This window comes from Chaetura pelagica, unplaced genomic scaffold (genome assembly GCF_000747805.2).
Source record: "Chaetura pelagica isolate M959 unplaced genomic scaffold, ChaPel_1.0 scaffold82, whole genome shotgun sequence".
Classification (NCBI taxonomy): Eukaryota; Metazoa; Chordata; class Aves; order Apodiformes; family Apodidae; genus Chaetura; species Chaetura pelagica.
Genome location: NW_009952990.1, coordinates 3,234,743 through 3,252,019, shown reverse-complemented (window position 1 = coordinate 3,252,019; position 17,277 = coordinate 3,234,743). Strand labels below are relative to the sequence as shown.

Sequence of the window (17,277 nt, the reverse complement as noted above, 5' to 3'; positions counted from 1 at the left end):
AGATAAAGAACATAATAACAAAAAGGATCCCCTTTTTGGTGGAGTTTATAACTAGCAGTTCTCCAGGAGATGCCACATGGCATAACCATTGTACAAAACCATATCTTACTTGGGCGACAGTATGATCGGGGCACCAGCTACGGACAAGGAGCAGTTTACGGAATTGATCCAGTGTACTGTCATATCCATCTGGAATAACAGCTTTTTCAGGTGCTTCTCCATCAAACCAAGCTTTCCAAGACTTTTCATTCCTAACTACTTGCGCCAGAAGTTGATTAAAAGGGTACAAGCTAGATAACTGCACAAGGTTGAGCCATGTCATATCAAGGATCCACTTTTTTGGTTTTGGTTCCACGGAATTCAGATCTAAACTGGCACCTCCTGAAAAATGAAAAGCATTACAGAGGAAAACAACCATTGTTAAACAGAAAAATTAGAAGTAATAAAAAAATATTTATTTATATAACTTAGGGAGTAAAAATCTTTGTAAGGCAGGACATGGGCACCTAGAATTTGCATGGAAGAGTCATTTAACAAAGGCGTATTGGGGAAGTGGTCTCAGTGCCTCACAAAGCTGATATCCCAATCATTTTTTGGCTGTTTTTTTTTCCATCAGTAGAGCTGGAATAAAACTTGTCTCCCTAAAAAGATACTCAAACCCTTGTCTTCAGACCAGATACAGAAAGGACTTACGGTTACTCCAATCTCCCTTCATCTAGACTACAGAATAAGAAAACACATAGTGCTTTCATTTCCAGAACTGTGCAACTTCAACAGCCCTCCTACCTCAATAATCACTTCAGCATCATGCCCATTTGCACCTCCAACACAGCTGAGTCACAGCTGAACATTAACTCAGTGTTTGCAAAGCAAACTGAGATATTTGTATGGCAAGTATCTGACCACATTTATCTCAATATCTGATTGTACTTATCGTGTCTTGGAGACACTGGGGTCCACCTAGATCAAATTTTCTAAAATTTACTACAGTTTTTCTTTCTTGTTGTGCCTAAGTAATGAAACGAAGTGGTGGCATAATGCAATGCGATATAACAATGTTAAACAACATGCAAAAGATTATTTTTTTAAATATATACTGACACTTAAATGTGTTGGGAGTCTTCATGCATTCCCATGCCTGCTCACCAGCCATCAACATAGACTTTGGTGACTGTCACCAAGCTCACCAACACAGGAATATGGCAACCCAAAAAAGAGGTACACAGGAGAAAACAGTAGGTTCTCTTAAAAAGTAATGGACTTTTTTTTTTTTTTTCCCAGTTTTGCAATGTAAAATGGTTAACTATCCTAATCTAAGTATAACTATATTGGTCTTGTTTTGGAAAATTTGTCTCTTAGTGCCTTCTTGGGCTATATATGCTTCATTCATACACTAAAAACATTAGATCTACTGGATACAACATATTGTTAGTGTAAGCACTGCAAAATCTGAATTTGACAGTTCACAGAAATATGTAAACAGGAACATTTTTAAAGACATTACCTTTGATCAGTGTCTCAAACTCAGCATGTGAAATTTTCTTGGCCTGTAAGTCAATCTTCAGTGCCAGAAGCAATATAAACAGGAATCTGTGATTTTCATACAGCCCTCGAACTGTGTACTTGAAGACTTCATAGGTGAGATGCTCAATCACATGTGCTACCCTTTTTGCCGTGATCTGAGACTTCTGAGATCTTTCCACTGATAGGTCAAAAATGCCAAGGAACTGCCGTAAGGATGTTTGGTACATGACATTAACCAAACTCATTTCCACAATGAGGAAATAAAGGATGCTACCACGACCAGCAACGGGCCGATACTCTTCACGTGCAGTATTGATTTTCACCTCTGTCTCTGCTGCTATATTTAACTTCTCACTGACCTTAAAATTAATGGAAAAGACCAGTAAGATTAAGTTATGTCACTTGTGATTTATACTGCAGAAGCAAATGAAAAAGGTCTTGATTAAGATCACAATGGTGTTTTTGCTCGACCTTTGCCTCTTTTTGTCAGTGTTTCAACACATTGTGTCTTCATGTGTTCAAACACCATGCACAATGAGATTTGATTCAATCCCACACCTGCACAGTATGCCTGGAATATAAAGCAGTATCCAGGTAGCAGTTTAATTTTGCAACATTTTATGAAGAAAAAATAATTCTATTATCTGTTAAAAAAAAAATAAATCAGATGTTATATAGTGGCCCTGAATGGAAAAAAAAAAAAAAAACACCAAAAAAAATCTGTCTACAAATAATCTTCAAATTACAGTTTAAAAATGTGGCTGCAATGCATTCAACATTCACCTCTTCTGCTGTTGTTTTAGTGATTTTTAGGACTTCTATCAGAGAATCATCTTCAACCAAAGAACCCTCTGTACTGGTTAGACGGAAGAGGAGATTATCTTCAAGCTCCTGCATTTTCCTTTTGTTAGATGTCACTTCTTCCATCAGTTTGACTCTTTCTGCTTCCAGTTCCTGTATTCAGAAATTTTCCTTAGAATATTTAAATTAATTCAAAGAAAGATGTTTTATAATGACACAGAAAATGTGATTTCATGCATGATAGATTGGAGGGTTTGCTGTTTTTTTCTATAAAATATAGAAATACTATGTACTAAAGTAAAGTATGTGTATGCTGCATTTATTTTATTAGTGTAGCATACTGAGAACTGAAAACACAGGTTTACCAGAAAAACTTGTCATAGTATAGTAGATGCAGAAAGCACTAAAGCTAGTTTCCAATGGGAAATTACAAAAGGCACATTAAAATAAGTACTTTAAATCAGACAAAGGACTGAAATATGCATTGTACGGATGGATTTTGCATTGTTAGGGAAGCTGGCTGAATGACCTTTTCCATTTCTAATTTCTATGATTCTGTGACTTTGCAGGATACACTCCTCTGTTGCTTATAAAATAGGAAGTGTTACAATTATTATCTATGTCATAGGGAATTTTTTTTTTTTTTTCTACAAGGCAGACAATGGCAGAGGAACAATGAATGACATGTCAACACAATGCCAAGTGAAATGAGGCATCTGTACTTTACAATCCAACTCAGCTCAAGGGATACCCTGCTGGCAACCCTTATTTAAACAGAACATGCATTTAAGTACGTGCTTACAGTCTACTTAAGGACATGTTTAGTCTAAGAATAGGCACCTCATCCATTCAATTTGAAAGCCTGTAAAGAGTATCTCTCAGAAAATTAGAAAAAATACCAGATGCCAGGCTTTTGTTTGCAAAAGGATTTAACGAACATATTTGTAACAAGAAGTACAAAAAGATGGTTATAGTAATTGTTTTTTTCGTATAGTTACAGGAGCAACCTTTAAAGCTGAGAAGAATAACCACTACTTTGATCATATATTTTATTGATCGCTCCAGCAGTCTTTAAGAATGTCTTGGTTCCTTTAATCTATTACTTTAGCTCAGTAATCATAGACTTGTCTTATTGTCTGTGACAGAAAACCTGTTCTTCAGATTCTTTGTTCGTGCTTTGTCATTTCTTTGAAATAAATTTATCAGAGCTCCATTTGCTGTGCCGATCTACACCAGGACATTCATCTCTTAATGAGAATGAAGAGACAGAATGACCATGACTTCTTAATACCTGCTAAACAAAAGAAGTTTAATAAATGTTGATTGCCTGCAACCACGTCCCTGTGCAGCAAGTGCTGCAAATACTAATCAGCTTGCAGCTCTCTTCAGCTGATACACAGCACTGGATGAGTATTTTTCACTGCCTGTATTTTTGATCCTAGATGCAGTCCAGGTGTTGCTACACACATTCAATATGAAATCTCTAATAATTTTGTCCAGGAAAAAAACACAGGGTATCTGTGTGAGGGGTGGACAAGTTTTTTATGTGGCTCATGTGAAACTAGTTTCATTTCTATCTTGATTTATACCTCTCTCTCCCATCAGAGGTAGGTTACTCAGTAGGGATAGTCCCAGCCACTCCTGCTGCTGCTGTTCAATTTTGCTTACATAAATACATCTACTGGAGTAAAGATTAAAAGTTCTGCATCCCAAGCATTTGCTTCACCCTGCTAATGGATAGCTTTTCCTCAGTACTTGCTGTTGCAGCTTTTCCATTTTTCATGGAACAATTCACAGGACGTTTGGGCATAACAGTAACTTTCTAGCCACTGATGGTGACTGTCAGACTGAAGTAAGGGCACTTAGGTTCCAGCAAATGCTTGTTTGAGCAAAGTGGAAAGGTGTTGGCCAGAGAATGTAACAGCACAGCTAAAGCAGACAGGTTAGAACATGCTTTCAGAAGTTGAAGGAGGAATGAATTCCTTTAGGTGAGGAACTGCTCTCACATGAGCAAGCCCACCTGAGTTACTCAAAGCAGCAGCTCTGCTAACCCAACTGTTAATTTTTGTTTCTTTTCTCACAAAGACACAATTATTAAATGTTCCATTTGAAATAAATAAGTCATTCGATTTGATGTGAAATATAACTTCTGTGCACTCACTTTAATGAGAAAGGAAGAAAATATTTCATTTTAGTGTAATTGGACTGTAACATTCATGTATTTATTGGTATGACTGCCACAGTAAAATATCCACCTTTGTCCCCAGTGCCTAGATGAATTGACTCCTGTATTTTTGGATATCTAGACTGTTAAATTAGATCACACAAAAATAAATAAGAACAACCTAGGAATTAAATTATTGGGGATGATGTCTCAGATTTGATATTATGCAATAAAACTTGTGAAAAAACCTGAGAGGATTTTCTTCCATATATATGCTTTCAAATGATTAACACAAATTTTAGTAAGAGCAGAACCAAGTAAGTGTTCAGGGCTCCTTAAAAATCTCATGTCTCCTTGCACACTAGAGCCTGGCTGGCAAAAGTAGTTTGAGTTCATAAGCATTTTTTCATGTAAATCACATTAAGTTCAAAAAGGAATTCAGAAATAAAAGAGGTTTCTGACTGAACGAGGAGTCTTCGCTATATATGAAAGAATAAAGATGTTTTTTGTATGTCATGTATATGCCTGTGATGTATTTTTAATGAATAATTTTCTGTCTTCTCCTTCCAGGGACAGATCTTAAAATAAATGTTTAGGTTCCTCCATGCAATTAAAAAACACCTCTATGCTGTCTCTCAGCAAATGCACAAACCCCTAAACTTTCATTCACATTTTTGTTCTTCCATTTTATTTCAACCAAGGTATTAAATATAACCACTCATGGTGGAGGATATTGCAGGCAACTAGTTACCTGTTTTTCTGTTAGGATGACACGGCCAAGGAGCTGATCTTCCAGCCCTTTCATATTAACAGTAAAGTCAATCACAGTTGTTTTTGCACTAATTTCCGGAGTATAGGCAGGATTAGCCAATTTTGTTGTTATATACAGAGTAAAGCCCTTCATCAGATCTACCTCCTTGTCACCTACTTTCACCTGTAAATAAAACAGATTACTCAATATTCAAAAGCTGAATTCAGAAAAAAATCTTTTACCCAGTGAAATACAGATTAACTCTTTTTTTTTACACTTTTTAAACTTCCTGCATAGAGGGCAAAAAAAGTCCAACCCCATGAGTTCACTACTCATCTTCCTAAGTGTAGCAAAGGTGTGAATCTCAGCAGTATTGACTACCCAGCATCTGTGTTACTAGTTTTTTTATTTCATGTTCACAATTCATCTTACTTTGTGTGCTGAACCAGATTTTATGAAATTTTTTTCCAAGATGTTATCTAGGGCAGGATCAAGTTCCTCTCCAATATCTTCAATTAACAAAGGTCGGCCAAGGGACAGGCAGTTTTCTATATGACTTCTGAAGAACTTGTGGTTCATAGCTGTAACCTAGGAAGATTGGTTCACAACATAGGATGCATTTGAAAGCATATAGAAAACAGTATAAAACCTATCGCAGCTTTCAAAAATTATACTCATCCTGGGCTGATTACATTTTACATTGATGATGATGACATTTTAGGGCTCAACACTTGCTTCTGCTGAAATGAATGGAAGATTTGCTTTAAGCTTAACAGAAGATGAGATCACTCTTCCTTAATGTTATCGATTTCCTTATCTACGTATCTATCTAATTACTGCAGTATCTCAATACCTTTTAAATATTAATGGGTTTATGTGCACAATACTTATGCAAAATAGGGAAATATTTATAGGGTTGAGACACGGAATCTGTTACATAGGAGGCCTGGTCTAACATCAGATGTTGAATTTTCAATTCAGTTCTCATTTCACAATATAAAATTTTTACAATTGCTAAAAATCACACAGATTCCCTTTCATCTATTTAAACTTAATAAAATTAACATAAGGCTTTGAGAGTATAATTTAATAGCCTTTCCATGCATCTGTTAAACCATGGTTTTGGGGTGTTTTTTTACCAGAAAAAAGCTAGGATAGACATGTTTTTAAAATAAATCCTTGCCCTGCAGGGAGTGTTCTTTGAAAAAGGTATATTTAAAATATCTAGACGCATATCACACAGTCTTAAAACAGTATATTATTTAAAAGTGAATACTACCTTCCATCACTCTGCACTTCGAGCTTTGTTTTAATGTAAGCATATGTGTAACCACCAAAACAGTACGTTACCCACATTTTAGTCCACATGAAACCACGTGGATAAAATTAATGTCTTAGTGTCTAACAAGACTACTACAAATTACAATAACCCAGATGTACAGGACTAATCTAAACACTTGGGTATTTAGAGTGTTGACATAACTCTGTTCCTCCTGCACTTCACAGGGGGAGAACTCAGATTATTCTAACACAGCTGACACCTGACCCAGGATGTTTAGAAGCCCATAAATGACTGATTTTTCATCAGGAAAGCTTCCTTTGCATTTAGAGGCTGCATCTGTGTGTATCCAATGCCATGTAAGTTTTGAGAGTACTCAGCAGCTCAGCAGTTAAGCCCCATCAGTATTCACAAATACTGACCACAAAGCAGGCCTGGTAGGCATTTTTCTCTGGCTCAGACGTCATCATTGCTTAGAGTGTATGAGTAGTGGGGAAAGAGGAAACAGTGTTTTAATCTACATCTCCCAGTCCTTGCTTTGGTAAGGATGTGATACAAGATCCTTATGCAATTACTGGACCAGGGAATGGAACCTGTGTGCTTACAGACCCCTTCCACGGGCTGCATGCCAGTACGGGGAGAGAGCAGCCACCTGCAAGGTGGGCAGTACAGACCCAGTGCCAACCAAGGGAGGCAACTGAAGCTGCAGCTTGAAGGACATCTTAAAATTATCAGGGAAGGGCTACAGCATGGCAGAAAGTGTCAGTGTAGGTCCCTAACTGGAAGAGCTTCCCTGTTGCCACTCCTGAGCTCAGCTTCACAGGTCTCTGAAATCCTGAGTAGGAGATGCAAGTCTCAAAGAGGGTGGGATATGAGACACATCCCTCTCTCTGATGTTTCCTGTTGGTTACTCACACAAACATTTCTTGATCCAATTTTTGGCAGCCAAAGTGAGGTTTAATGTAACTTATAGGAAGCCATGGCATCTACTGAAAGACAGTAGATTTCAAGTGGTCAAAAATTCCTAAGCTCTTCTGTGAATACAAGTCATATGTTTTAGGAGAGTTTTTAATCATTTTTTTAAATAAAGGCAACCATTTTTCCAAGATCTTTGAATATCATACATTATTTTTTTGCCTCTTCTCAGTCAATACTTCCTGTTTGTAGCTGTGTTATTGCACCATTTTTTGAGCATGTTCAACTTACCAGAAACAAGCTTTGGTGTGAGATTGAATGTCGGGTCTCTCTTAACAGAGCTAGGAAATACAGATCTAGGCCAGACTCCAGAGGGTTAAGGATTTAGCCAATGACATCACCATGATTTCATCAGCTCTCTGGATGTCACCATCCGTACCTTCTTTCTGTTTCTTTTTATACCCATCACTCTCCTTTTGAGTGAAGACAGTATACCACAGTATTGATGTGATAATCTACAGTTGTAGGATAGACTTGATTTATTAACAACTGTTTAGCATAAATGCTTGATCTGGCATGAAAATACATAATGTATTTAGATCTTTATCATAACCCATTTTATCCTTATTGGTGTAAAAAAAGCATGGGGGCAGATAGATTAGAAGTGGGGGGAAAGGAAGTTTTGAATTAAGTAGAAGACCCAGATCCCAAACTGCTAGATAGAAGATGAGAAGTATGGATAAATTAAGCAATAAATATTTTTATCACATGCATTTAATCATCGAGATGCAGCCTAAAGTCGGGCTTTGTGTTTGATATGCCTCAAAGATCACTAGATTTCCATTTTAACTCAGGCCACCATTCTTTTTCCTGTTCCTCCCTTTTTCTTTTCCCTATTTTCATCTTAAAATGCTTAGCCTAAAATGTTATTGCCATGCATCACCAACTGTCTGATCCTGTCTGGTCCTAATTTTGCAAGTCAGTTACTTCCCCCTACATTTCTCTTTCTCTATGACAAGTAATTAAAAGATTCATCATAAAAACACAAATGGCATACCATATAGTTCCAATTTGCTCTTGAAACTGTCTTTCTGAGAGATCTCAAAGCAATACAAGCTATTTCACCCTGTTACAGCTAGGTCACAGATTTTGCACCAGTCTTGTTTTAATTTGTGCCTAACTGGATACAAGAAACATCAGATTTAAATGACATGTGGGCAAAGTATGATGACAGAAAAAGTATATAAATAGCATTGCTATTTATGATGTGAAATGACACATTACAAAAATATTAAATTAAATATTTACCTGGAGTCCATTGTTTTTTTCCTTGTTTTTAATCCAGATCTTTCCTTGACCTTGTGGATCAATAAGCAAAGGATATCTAGATGCTTTTGTGACAATTATGCCATTTTGAATTGAAAGCTCATCATTTGGAAGGCCCTGGAGGTTCCATTCACTCACTGTAGCATTGTCAACAAGCATACCAGTAAGGTTCAAATCCTAATAGAAAATATGCAATTACAAAATTAGCACCAGTTAGAGAAGTTATACTAAAACATTTGCAGGAAGGTTTTTCTTCTTATTCTGAACATAATGTATGAGAGAATGTATTTAATAGTTACTTTTTTTTATTATTTCCTTTCTTTAAAGTTTAGTGCCTAAATCACTGAAGTTAGCTAATAATGAAAGCGAATTCTGTAGAGGCTTTGGAATCCATCAAAAGGCATTGGAGAAACTCTGAAGCCAGTTCAATATCCAATGACAAGCTGATTTTGGTAGAGGCAAACTCTTTTCTTCCTGTCTCAAGAGAAAGGCTTGTCCTGGTCACAAGAGCTTTCTTTTGCTGTAAAGTTGTAAAATGCCCTCAAAATATGTATATGAATATAGGATGGCTTGTGGGAAGAAGAAAGAGGGGATGTGCTGTGGATCAATAACTATGACCTATTACGGAAAGTTATTGTGCTGTGATCATACCTCTTCCCAGCTCACATATTTGCCTAAAGTTTGAACAGCTCTTGTCAACTAACCTGCTTTATTTTCTTCGCTATGAACAGTGACTGGCTGCTCACGAATGTGGGTGTGAAGAACACAGTGCTTAAAATCTCAAACCAGACTCTTCAAATTAGGAAAGTGGCTTAATAATGATGTGAGTTTAAAAATAATATAATAGATGGGTTTTTTTTTATTTGCTCCTTATATTTTACACTGAAGAATTCCTATTCATAAGCTTTCTCTAGAAATGCATTTAAAAAGAAAGAAAAAGCCAGCAGCTCCTGCAAAAATCACATAATTCAGCAAGTGACGCCTAATGCAAAATTTCTAATATTGTGAGACTTGTGAGACAATCATAAGGGTTAGTGATATCAGTGGTTGTAAGAATCAAAAGCTTTTTTACATCTTTTATTTTTATACTACTCCAATTATTGAAGAATCTGAGTGAAGCAACACAAACCATTCCCACAAGACAGAGGAATTTTAAGATTTCAACTCGCGTTTGTGAAAGTGACAGTAAAGTACTTAATAGCCAAAATTTTAAGCAGTTGGAACCTAAAACTGTAGCTCCTTAAGCAGATGAGTAGGATCTGAACAGCTTTGAATTTTTTCTTACTGCAGCAGGAAGTATCAGTCACTATGCAACTCTGAAACTTCACTAATTTAAGTGCTGAACTAAACAGATAGATGGCTAATTTTAAACAGCTCTCTTTAAATTGTTATGCCGAAATGACTCACACACCCACAGACAGTCAGTCTGTGACAAAGTAAGGCAGATGTCAAGCCTCTTGCTTGAACTGCAAAGCTGCTTTCTTTCCTGTGGTGTGAAGTACCAAGAGAAGCCCATATGATGCCTTTTGTGAGTACTCAATTCACTGGAAAAAATTAAAACTGTCTTCCATACACTGTCATTAAAATAATAATCCTGTCTTTAATAGCAACTATCTAAACAGAATGGTAATTATGACTTGAAACTTGTTATTTATGGCATTCTGTGTCTAACCTGTCCATATGAAAAAAACCCACAAAAGAAAACAACATAAAACCACACCACAGGAACAATCAAAAAACACTCCTCAAATTGTGAGGGATTCAGATGAGGAGTAATGTGGTCAGAACATCTTCATAGAGGCAGAATTTTAATCCTTTATGCCTTACTTTCTAAGGACATTACACATCCAAGTTCTTATCCTTAAATGGTAAGAATTTTGACAGATATTCCCCAAGGTAAGTAGCTTTTAAGAACATTTTGTACACTGAATTTGAGAAAGGGCCTCCCTGGGATGAGTGTATGTAGGATAAGTCCCATACCACACTACTAAAGAATCTTGCCTGGGAGTGCACTGCTAGTCGTATTTTATTAATAAATCCACTTTGGCCTTACATACTACTTATCATCATGAGCTTTCAAAGAGCTTTGCTGACCAAGTACAAAGCATTCATCTTTGTAAGGCACTGCATGAATTGTGCTGGGCTGTGAGGTTCACTCAGCCAGGTCAAGGGTAATCACTGTTACAAGCAGGGTTATGCATCACCTAATGCTAAAAAAAACCCCCAAGAATATTAACATGACAAACCTCTCATGGCAAAGAAGTCTCCCTAAAATAGGTTTTAAGTGTCAAATCCCCCAAGAACCTGAAAAGAAGATGCAGCAGGGGTACTAATCTACCTACAATGGTTTCACAACGGTACAGCTGCAGCTGTGCATCGGTTGCACACTTGCTCCCAGCAGTTTCCAGCAGCACCTGCTCTGACAAAAGCTTTGATAGCTGAAGGACAGGAGCCATTTGGGCTTAATGATTTCACTCCAGAACTGAGAGTAAGAAGGACTCCCTGAACTATTTCTCCAGCCTTTACTGCTGGAGAAAATTTATGCAGGTATTCAGAAAACGAGGTGGAAGGCAGCATGAGCAGATGACTCAGAAAGACAGTTTTGATTATTATGGTCTAAACTGTACTAAAGTGAACCTAAATGAAAACATGGAAATTTTTATTCCTAGACTAGTTTGTTGTGTTCAAAATGTAATATGTTAAGAACAGTAGGTTAAAGCATTTATGCTCTAATATGTTAGAAATACAAAATATATGAGAAAACTTTAATTCAAATTCACTCTTTATATTCTAGATTTACAGTTCACAATGAAAAGTAGATATCTGGAGAGAGAGAGCAGAATTTTAGTGGCAGCACATGAGACTGTATGAGGTAAAAGTGGAAACAGGGTATATCTTGCTGGGTTCCTAGAAGTTGGTTGGGAATAACTCCCACCCAACCGAGAAGCCACAGACCAACCTCCCCAACTCTGTGCCATTCTGGGGACCTAACTTGGGAGTTGCTGTTTTGAAAACTACCTGGAATACTATAGAGGCACAGCAATACCAGTTATGGGGTGGTATTCACAGCCACAGATTCACAAGTTGTTCTTCCTATGTTGAGGGATACAGTTATAACTGATGTTTTCTTCTATGTGTTTTTTTTCCCATGTTCAGTAAATGTTTGATGTGGCTGATTTGCTTGACTTTATGACTGACTTATGGACCCTACATGACACTTGCAAAAAACCACTAACTTTGGGGGAAAACCATGAGTACCTGATGAAACCACTTAAGATAAGCTTTATCTGTTCTAAGCTGGTAAGTTTTACTTCATTTCCCATATTACACAATTTTCTCCCAAGGCAGCTGACCTCAGACAACATCTCTCTCAGATTTGCCAGAGTGATGGCTTATATACCACTCTTGCAATGCACAACAATATAAAGAAGATTTTAAACCACATTTTTTTAGAAGCTGTTGTAAACTGTTCAGATTCTTTATTTATTAAAAATGTGATGGAATGTGACAGCCTGTAAACAATCTTGCAGTTCTGTACTTTTCTGGAACAGAGTGCTCTGAACACTGTTACTCCACAAGGCAAAAAAGTAAGGTTAGGACAGAGCATGACCACTTACATGACTGTATGGAATCTTGTTGTTGTCCATCTCTTTTTTCCACAATTGGAGCAGCAAATTCCTGTACTCCTGATTGAAAGGTCCAGAGTAAGAAAGAAATCCAGTGGCCAGAAGAACATTCCCCACTAAATTAATAATTTGATTTTGAAAGTTTTTGCTGCTTGCTGTCCAACGAAGCTGTAAGTAAAAGATCATAAAGAATTTAGATTAGGCTGGTGAAAAACTAACAAAATCTAACTTAAGAATTTCTCTCTTTCTTGTAAGTAATTTTCTTTAAACCAGGAGTATTTTTTGGCTTTAAATCATTCTTTTCAGAAGTAGGTGTTTGCCTGGAAGATATAGCAACCACCTGACCAAGTGGAGAAAAAGCATCTTGGCCAACAAGCTGGCCAAACTGGTAATCAGTGCTTTCAAGAAGGAGCAAAGTGGGAGGGAGAGGATGACAGATCATCATGTGAAGAAGTAGGGGACTGGGTTGGTAAACAAAATATGTGGGTTGATATAAAGAGTGTGAAACTTGTAATGAATAAAACAGGGCTAATGGAGCACCAGCCCAATCATATCCACATAAACAAAGAAGTGCCTACTGGACAAAACAATGGGAATAGCTTTCATACCACTTCTGGGAAATTAGCACAGCAGGGCATCTCTCTGAAGTGCTTATACACTAATGTGCACAGCATGGAGAACAAACGAGGAATTAGAGACCTGCATGTGGTTGCCATCATGATCTCATGGGGAACATGGTGGGAAGGCTTCCACACCCGGAGTGCTGCATCAGGTGTACGCAGGCTGTTTAACAAGGACAGTGTCACCATTTGACTCAGCTCCAACAGACAGACTGGGAAAGTGAGGAGGGGAGAGTGCAGCTGGAATGCATGGGGTTCTGCTGTTAGGACCAGAAGAAATGGCCTGAAGTTGTGGCAGGGGAAGTTCAGATTGGATATTAGAAAGAACTTCTATACTGAAAGAGTGGTGAGGCACTGGAACAGCCTGCCCAGGGAGGTGGTGGAGTCAGCATCCTTGGAAGTATTAGTGAAATGTGTAGATGTGGCATTTCAGGGCATGATCTAGTGGCCGAGGCTGTCAGGGTTCTTTGTGGGTGGTTGTGTTGTGTGGGGTTTTTTGTGTGTTTTTGTTGTTGTTGTTGATGGTTGGACTCAGTGATCTCAGAGGTCCTTTCCAACCATGATGTTTCTTCTGTGATTCTGCGAACTAAGACTGGGATGGACAATGAGCCAATTAAGAGCTTATTGATTAGGATTAGAGGGAAGACCAAATGGGTGATTCTGTGTGTGCCTGTTTCAGACAATGTGATCAGGAAGAAACAGAGGATGCCTTTTTCAGGCAATGGGATTAAACCATGCATTCACAGGCTTTGGTCTACATGGGGGACTTTAACCACTCTGATATCTTCTGGAGGGACAACACAGCAAGACACAAGCAATCCAGGAGGTTTTAAGGAGTGCTCTGACAAGAAGGTCTTAGCCCAGGTAACTGAGGATCTAATGAGGGAAGGTGGTTTGCTGAACCTCAGACTTGCAAACAAGAAATAACTGGTCACAGATGTAAAGGTCAGCGGCAGCCTTAGTTGAGAAAATTTGAGATTGTTTAGTCTTAAGAACAGACATCTCAGGGAGGATTTTATCAATATGTACAAATACCTGAAGAGAAGTTGTCAAGATTATGAGGCCAGACTCTTTTCAGTGGTACCGAAAAAAAGGACAAGGGGCACAAATTGAAACCCAAGAAATTCCACTTAAAAACAGAAAACACCTTTTTAACAGTGTGAGTACTTAAAGACTGGAATGGATTACCAAGAGAGGTTTTGGGGTTTAGACATATTCAAAACCCAACTGGACAATGCCTGAGTAACCTGCTCTATTTGACCTTGCTTTGATAGGTGGGATAGATCATCTCCAGAGGTCTCTTCCAATCTTAATTATTTCATGATTGTGTGATTTTTATGAATAATATTTTTCAGTTCTACTTATTCCATTCTCTCCAGATTTCTGTTCCCTTCCAATAATTTTGCATGTAATGTTGGTCAGGACCTACATGTTTTACATTTGGTAAGCACACATTTAACTCAGTGACAGTTTTGTCCATGGCTCCAAGGGCCAGTGTTTTTATTTTTTGTCTGAATTTTCAACAGTAGAATGGAATAATGGATCTTACACACCTCATAGCACAAGGTTTCAGAAAACCCACAACCAGGCACTGTAATTTCCTATTTTGATGTTGCTCTTAAATTGAAAAATTCACTGAAAATAGGATAAAGCATCCAACATTTTGACTGGTATATTTTGAAGTACAGCTATGCAAACAAATGCTGAAGCCTCACAGGACTCAATGGCTGAAGTCAAAGCTCTCATCAATTTTGACTCTGTATGAAATTAACCAAGGAATTATCAAAGCAAATAATCAGTTTCCTCTGGAAACCTTTAGGCTGAAGCCAGAAAAATCAGCACAGGAAAGGTAAATTTCAAGCACAGTGCAGAGGATAATGATTAGCCCATAATTCTGTAAAAGGCTCCAGTAGAAATCTGAACTTCAAATATAGATCAGAATATTAGTCAAGCTTCAAATTCCCATTTTGTATACATGGTGAGAAAAAGAAAGTAATCCTTCTTATAACTATTTTCAGGCAATTATCTAGGTTAAGCCTAATTCCTCTTCTTACTAAAGCTAAAAGTAATTTGGTTCCTTGGTTTTAAAGCTAAAATAAATTTGGCTCCTTAGTTTTAAACCTGAACTTTATCACAATGTGAGTCATATGATGTAACGTGTATCTTCATACAGAAGAATTAAGTTTACACAATAAATCGCTTTACTTCATTAGATACATTAAGTTCAAGCAGAAAACACACACATAACTAAAATAAAGGTTCATACAATATTGAGATGTCACCATGCCTTAAATTTCTTGAGTATTACTAATGATCATTATAGAATATTCTTAAAACTGAGGACCTACTTTATGCTGGAAACCTACTCATATGGGCTAGTACCTTTTCTCCTCTTAATCCTTCAATCAGAGCTGTGGCATTGTTCATCTTCCTTCTGCATGCCTCAGCATCATCAATTAAGGTCTGCTTCTCTTTCATAGCAGTATCATACATGGCTTGTACTTGATCCAGTTCCATTTCCTTCTCATCCAGTTGAATTTGTGCATTATTCAGTTCCATTTGGGCAGCTTCAAGTCTTCCCTCTTGCAAGGCTAAATTGGCCTACAAATATTTACAAGTAAAGAGTAGCTAATACCTATTATTTGGCAAGGGCAAATCATATTAATTTAATGGCACGAATTGTACTGTATTGGATACTTTTAAAAAAACAAAACTCATTTAGGATGACAGCAGGGGTTTTTTTCATTTTTTACTTTTTAAACCTAAAACTGGAACACAAGTGTAACATTAAAAGTTATTCAATGCAATCTTCAAATGTTTTAATAATATTTTCAGACTGATCTTTTGATCACACAATGATTAGATATTTGAAATCTTAATACACTTAAAGTAGCTGTACACTAGTCATACGAGGGAACCCATCCCATGTTTTCTGTAATATATTCTCAGTGCAAAAGAAAATTAAGATCGTCCTCATGGATTACAAAATTATAATAATGATAACAGAAACTACTGTTCTCTATTTTCCCACCAATTACCTCTACAATTAAAATAAAACAAACACCTTTTTTGCTCCTCTAGAAACCACAAATCTAAATACTTTTCTCACATCTCTATATAAATTTGAATGACAAGTTGCTAGTCATTTATATGTGGCATCTTAACTAGTATATTCTTTAGAGAGAAAAAAAAGGTGTTCTGTGAATTCAGAATGTGTTTCCAAATATATGTTTGCAAAGGATTAGAGACTGACAAAGCTCTTATGAAATTCACACTTATAGATAAAGGTTGCTTCCATTTACTCTGAATGTTTTAAACACTTGTTTAAGTATGATGTACCTTATTCCTATTTTTTCTGCTATAAGCATTATGAAGTTGGAAACCAAGAATCTGTAAAAACTTTTATTATAAATACAAAACTTGAAACTCACATTACAACACAACAGAAGAGTTCCAGTAAAAGGAATCTCTGGGATGACTCTTAGTATAACCATGGGTTGGGTTTTCACATTAAATCTTGTCTAAAAATATAGACTTAATTATTAACAAAATATCCTAAAATCTACAAATTCTTCTTGCTTTGCATAGGATAAAACAACCAAAAATAGAGGACTGAAGATCATGGTTTGAGATCTAGGCATGAAAAAAAAATGCAGCATGAAGCCTGGTGGGGTTTAAAAGATAGATCCATGAGGAGGGAATTAGGGAAGCACATCTGTACCAATCGACAAAGTAGTACTGCTTTACAAGTTACACGTGTAGAGAACAGCAGTGTCAGCAAAAAAAATTGTTTACCATAGCCACTGTTTCTGTTGACAGTTCCTAGAGATAAACAAATATCTTACAATGGGGATAAGCCAGCCAAATGGCTGCTCATAAAAATTCCATCCTGTAAGAATACTGAAATATTTTTACTCTGCTGTTTATCAAAGAGTACATTAAACAGAATCTCCTAGAGATAAACCCTGTTAAATCAGTGAGTCTTGTTAAGACTCAGCTAAGCAGATTTCAGAACCACTGCTGTAATTTTTAGTGAATCATACACTACCAGGAGATGTTTAAACAGTAAAGGAGTTTTGAGTAGGTAATGCAGTGTTACTCTGTCCTGCACTGGAGAAGTGGAAGAAAGGTAAGATACAAGAGTGAGAGTGCAAGAGAGATAGAGTGTGCAGGGCACTTTCTGGATCTTAATAACAAATGGCTTAATAAGGTAACTGCTTTAAAAGGACCCATAATGTGGAAAGGAACATAGACAGTGGGTAAATCTTTCA

At 37.0% G+C, this 17,277-nt stretch overlaps 1 protein-coding gene across 1 annotated transcript in view; it reads right to left on the bottom strand.

Annotated features, from left to right (window-relative positions):
* LOC104387729 (dynein heavy chain 5, axonemal-like) overlaps positions 1-17,277 on the bottom strand; it is a 139,214-nt gene that overhangs the window by 37,638 nt on the left and 84,299 nt on the right. Inside the window, 8 exon segments of the mRNA XM_009996513.1 lie at positions 110-381; positions 1,505-1,883; positions 2,308-2,478; positions 5,241-5,423; positions 5,673-5,828; positions 8,743-8,937; positions 12,378-12,554; positions 15,389-15,607. Of these exon segments, the coding sequence (XP_009994815.1) occupies positions 110-381; positions 1,505-1,883; positions 2,308-2,478; positions 5,241-5,423; positions 5,673-5,828; positions 8,743-8,937; positions 12,378-12,554; positions 15,389-15,607 (1,752 nt within the window).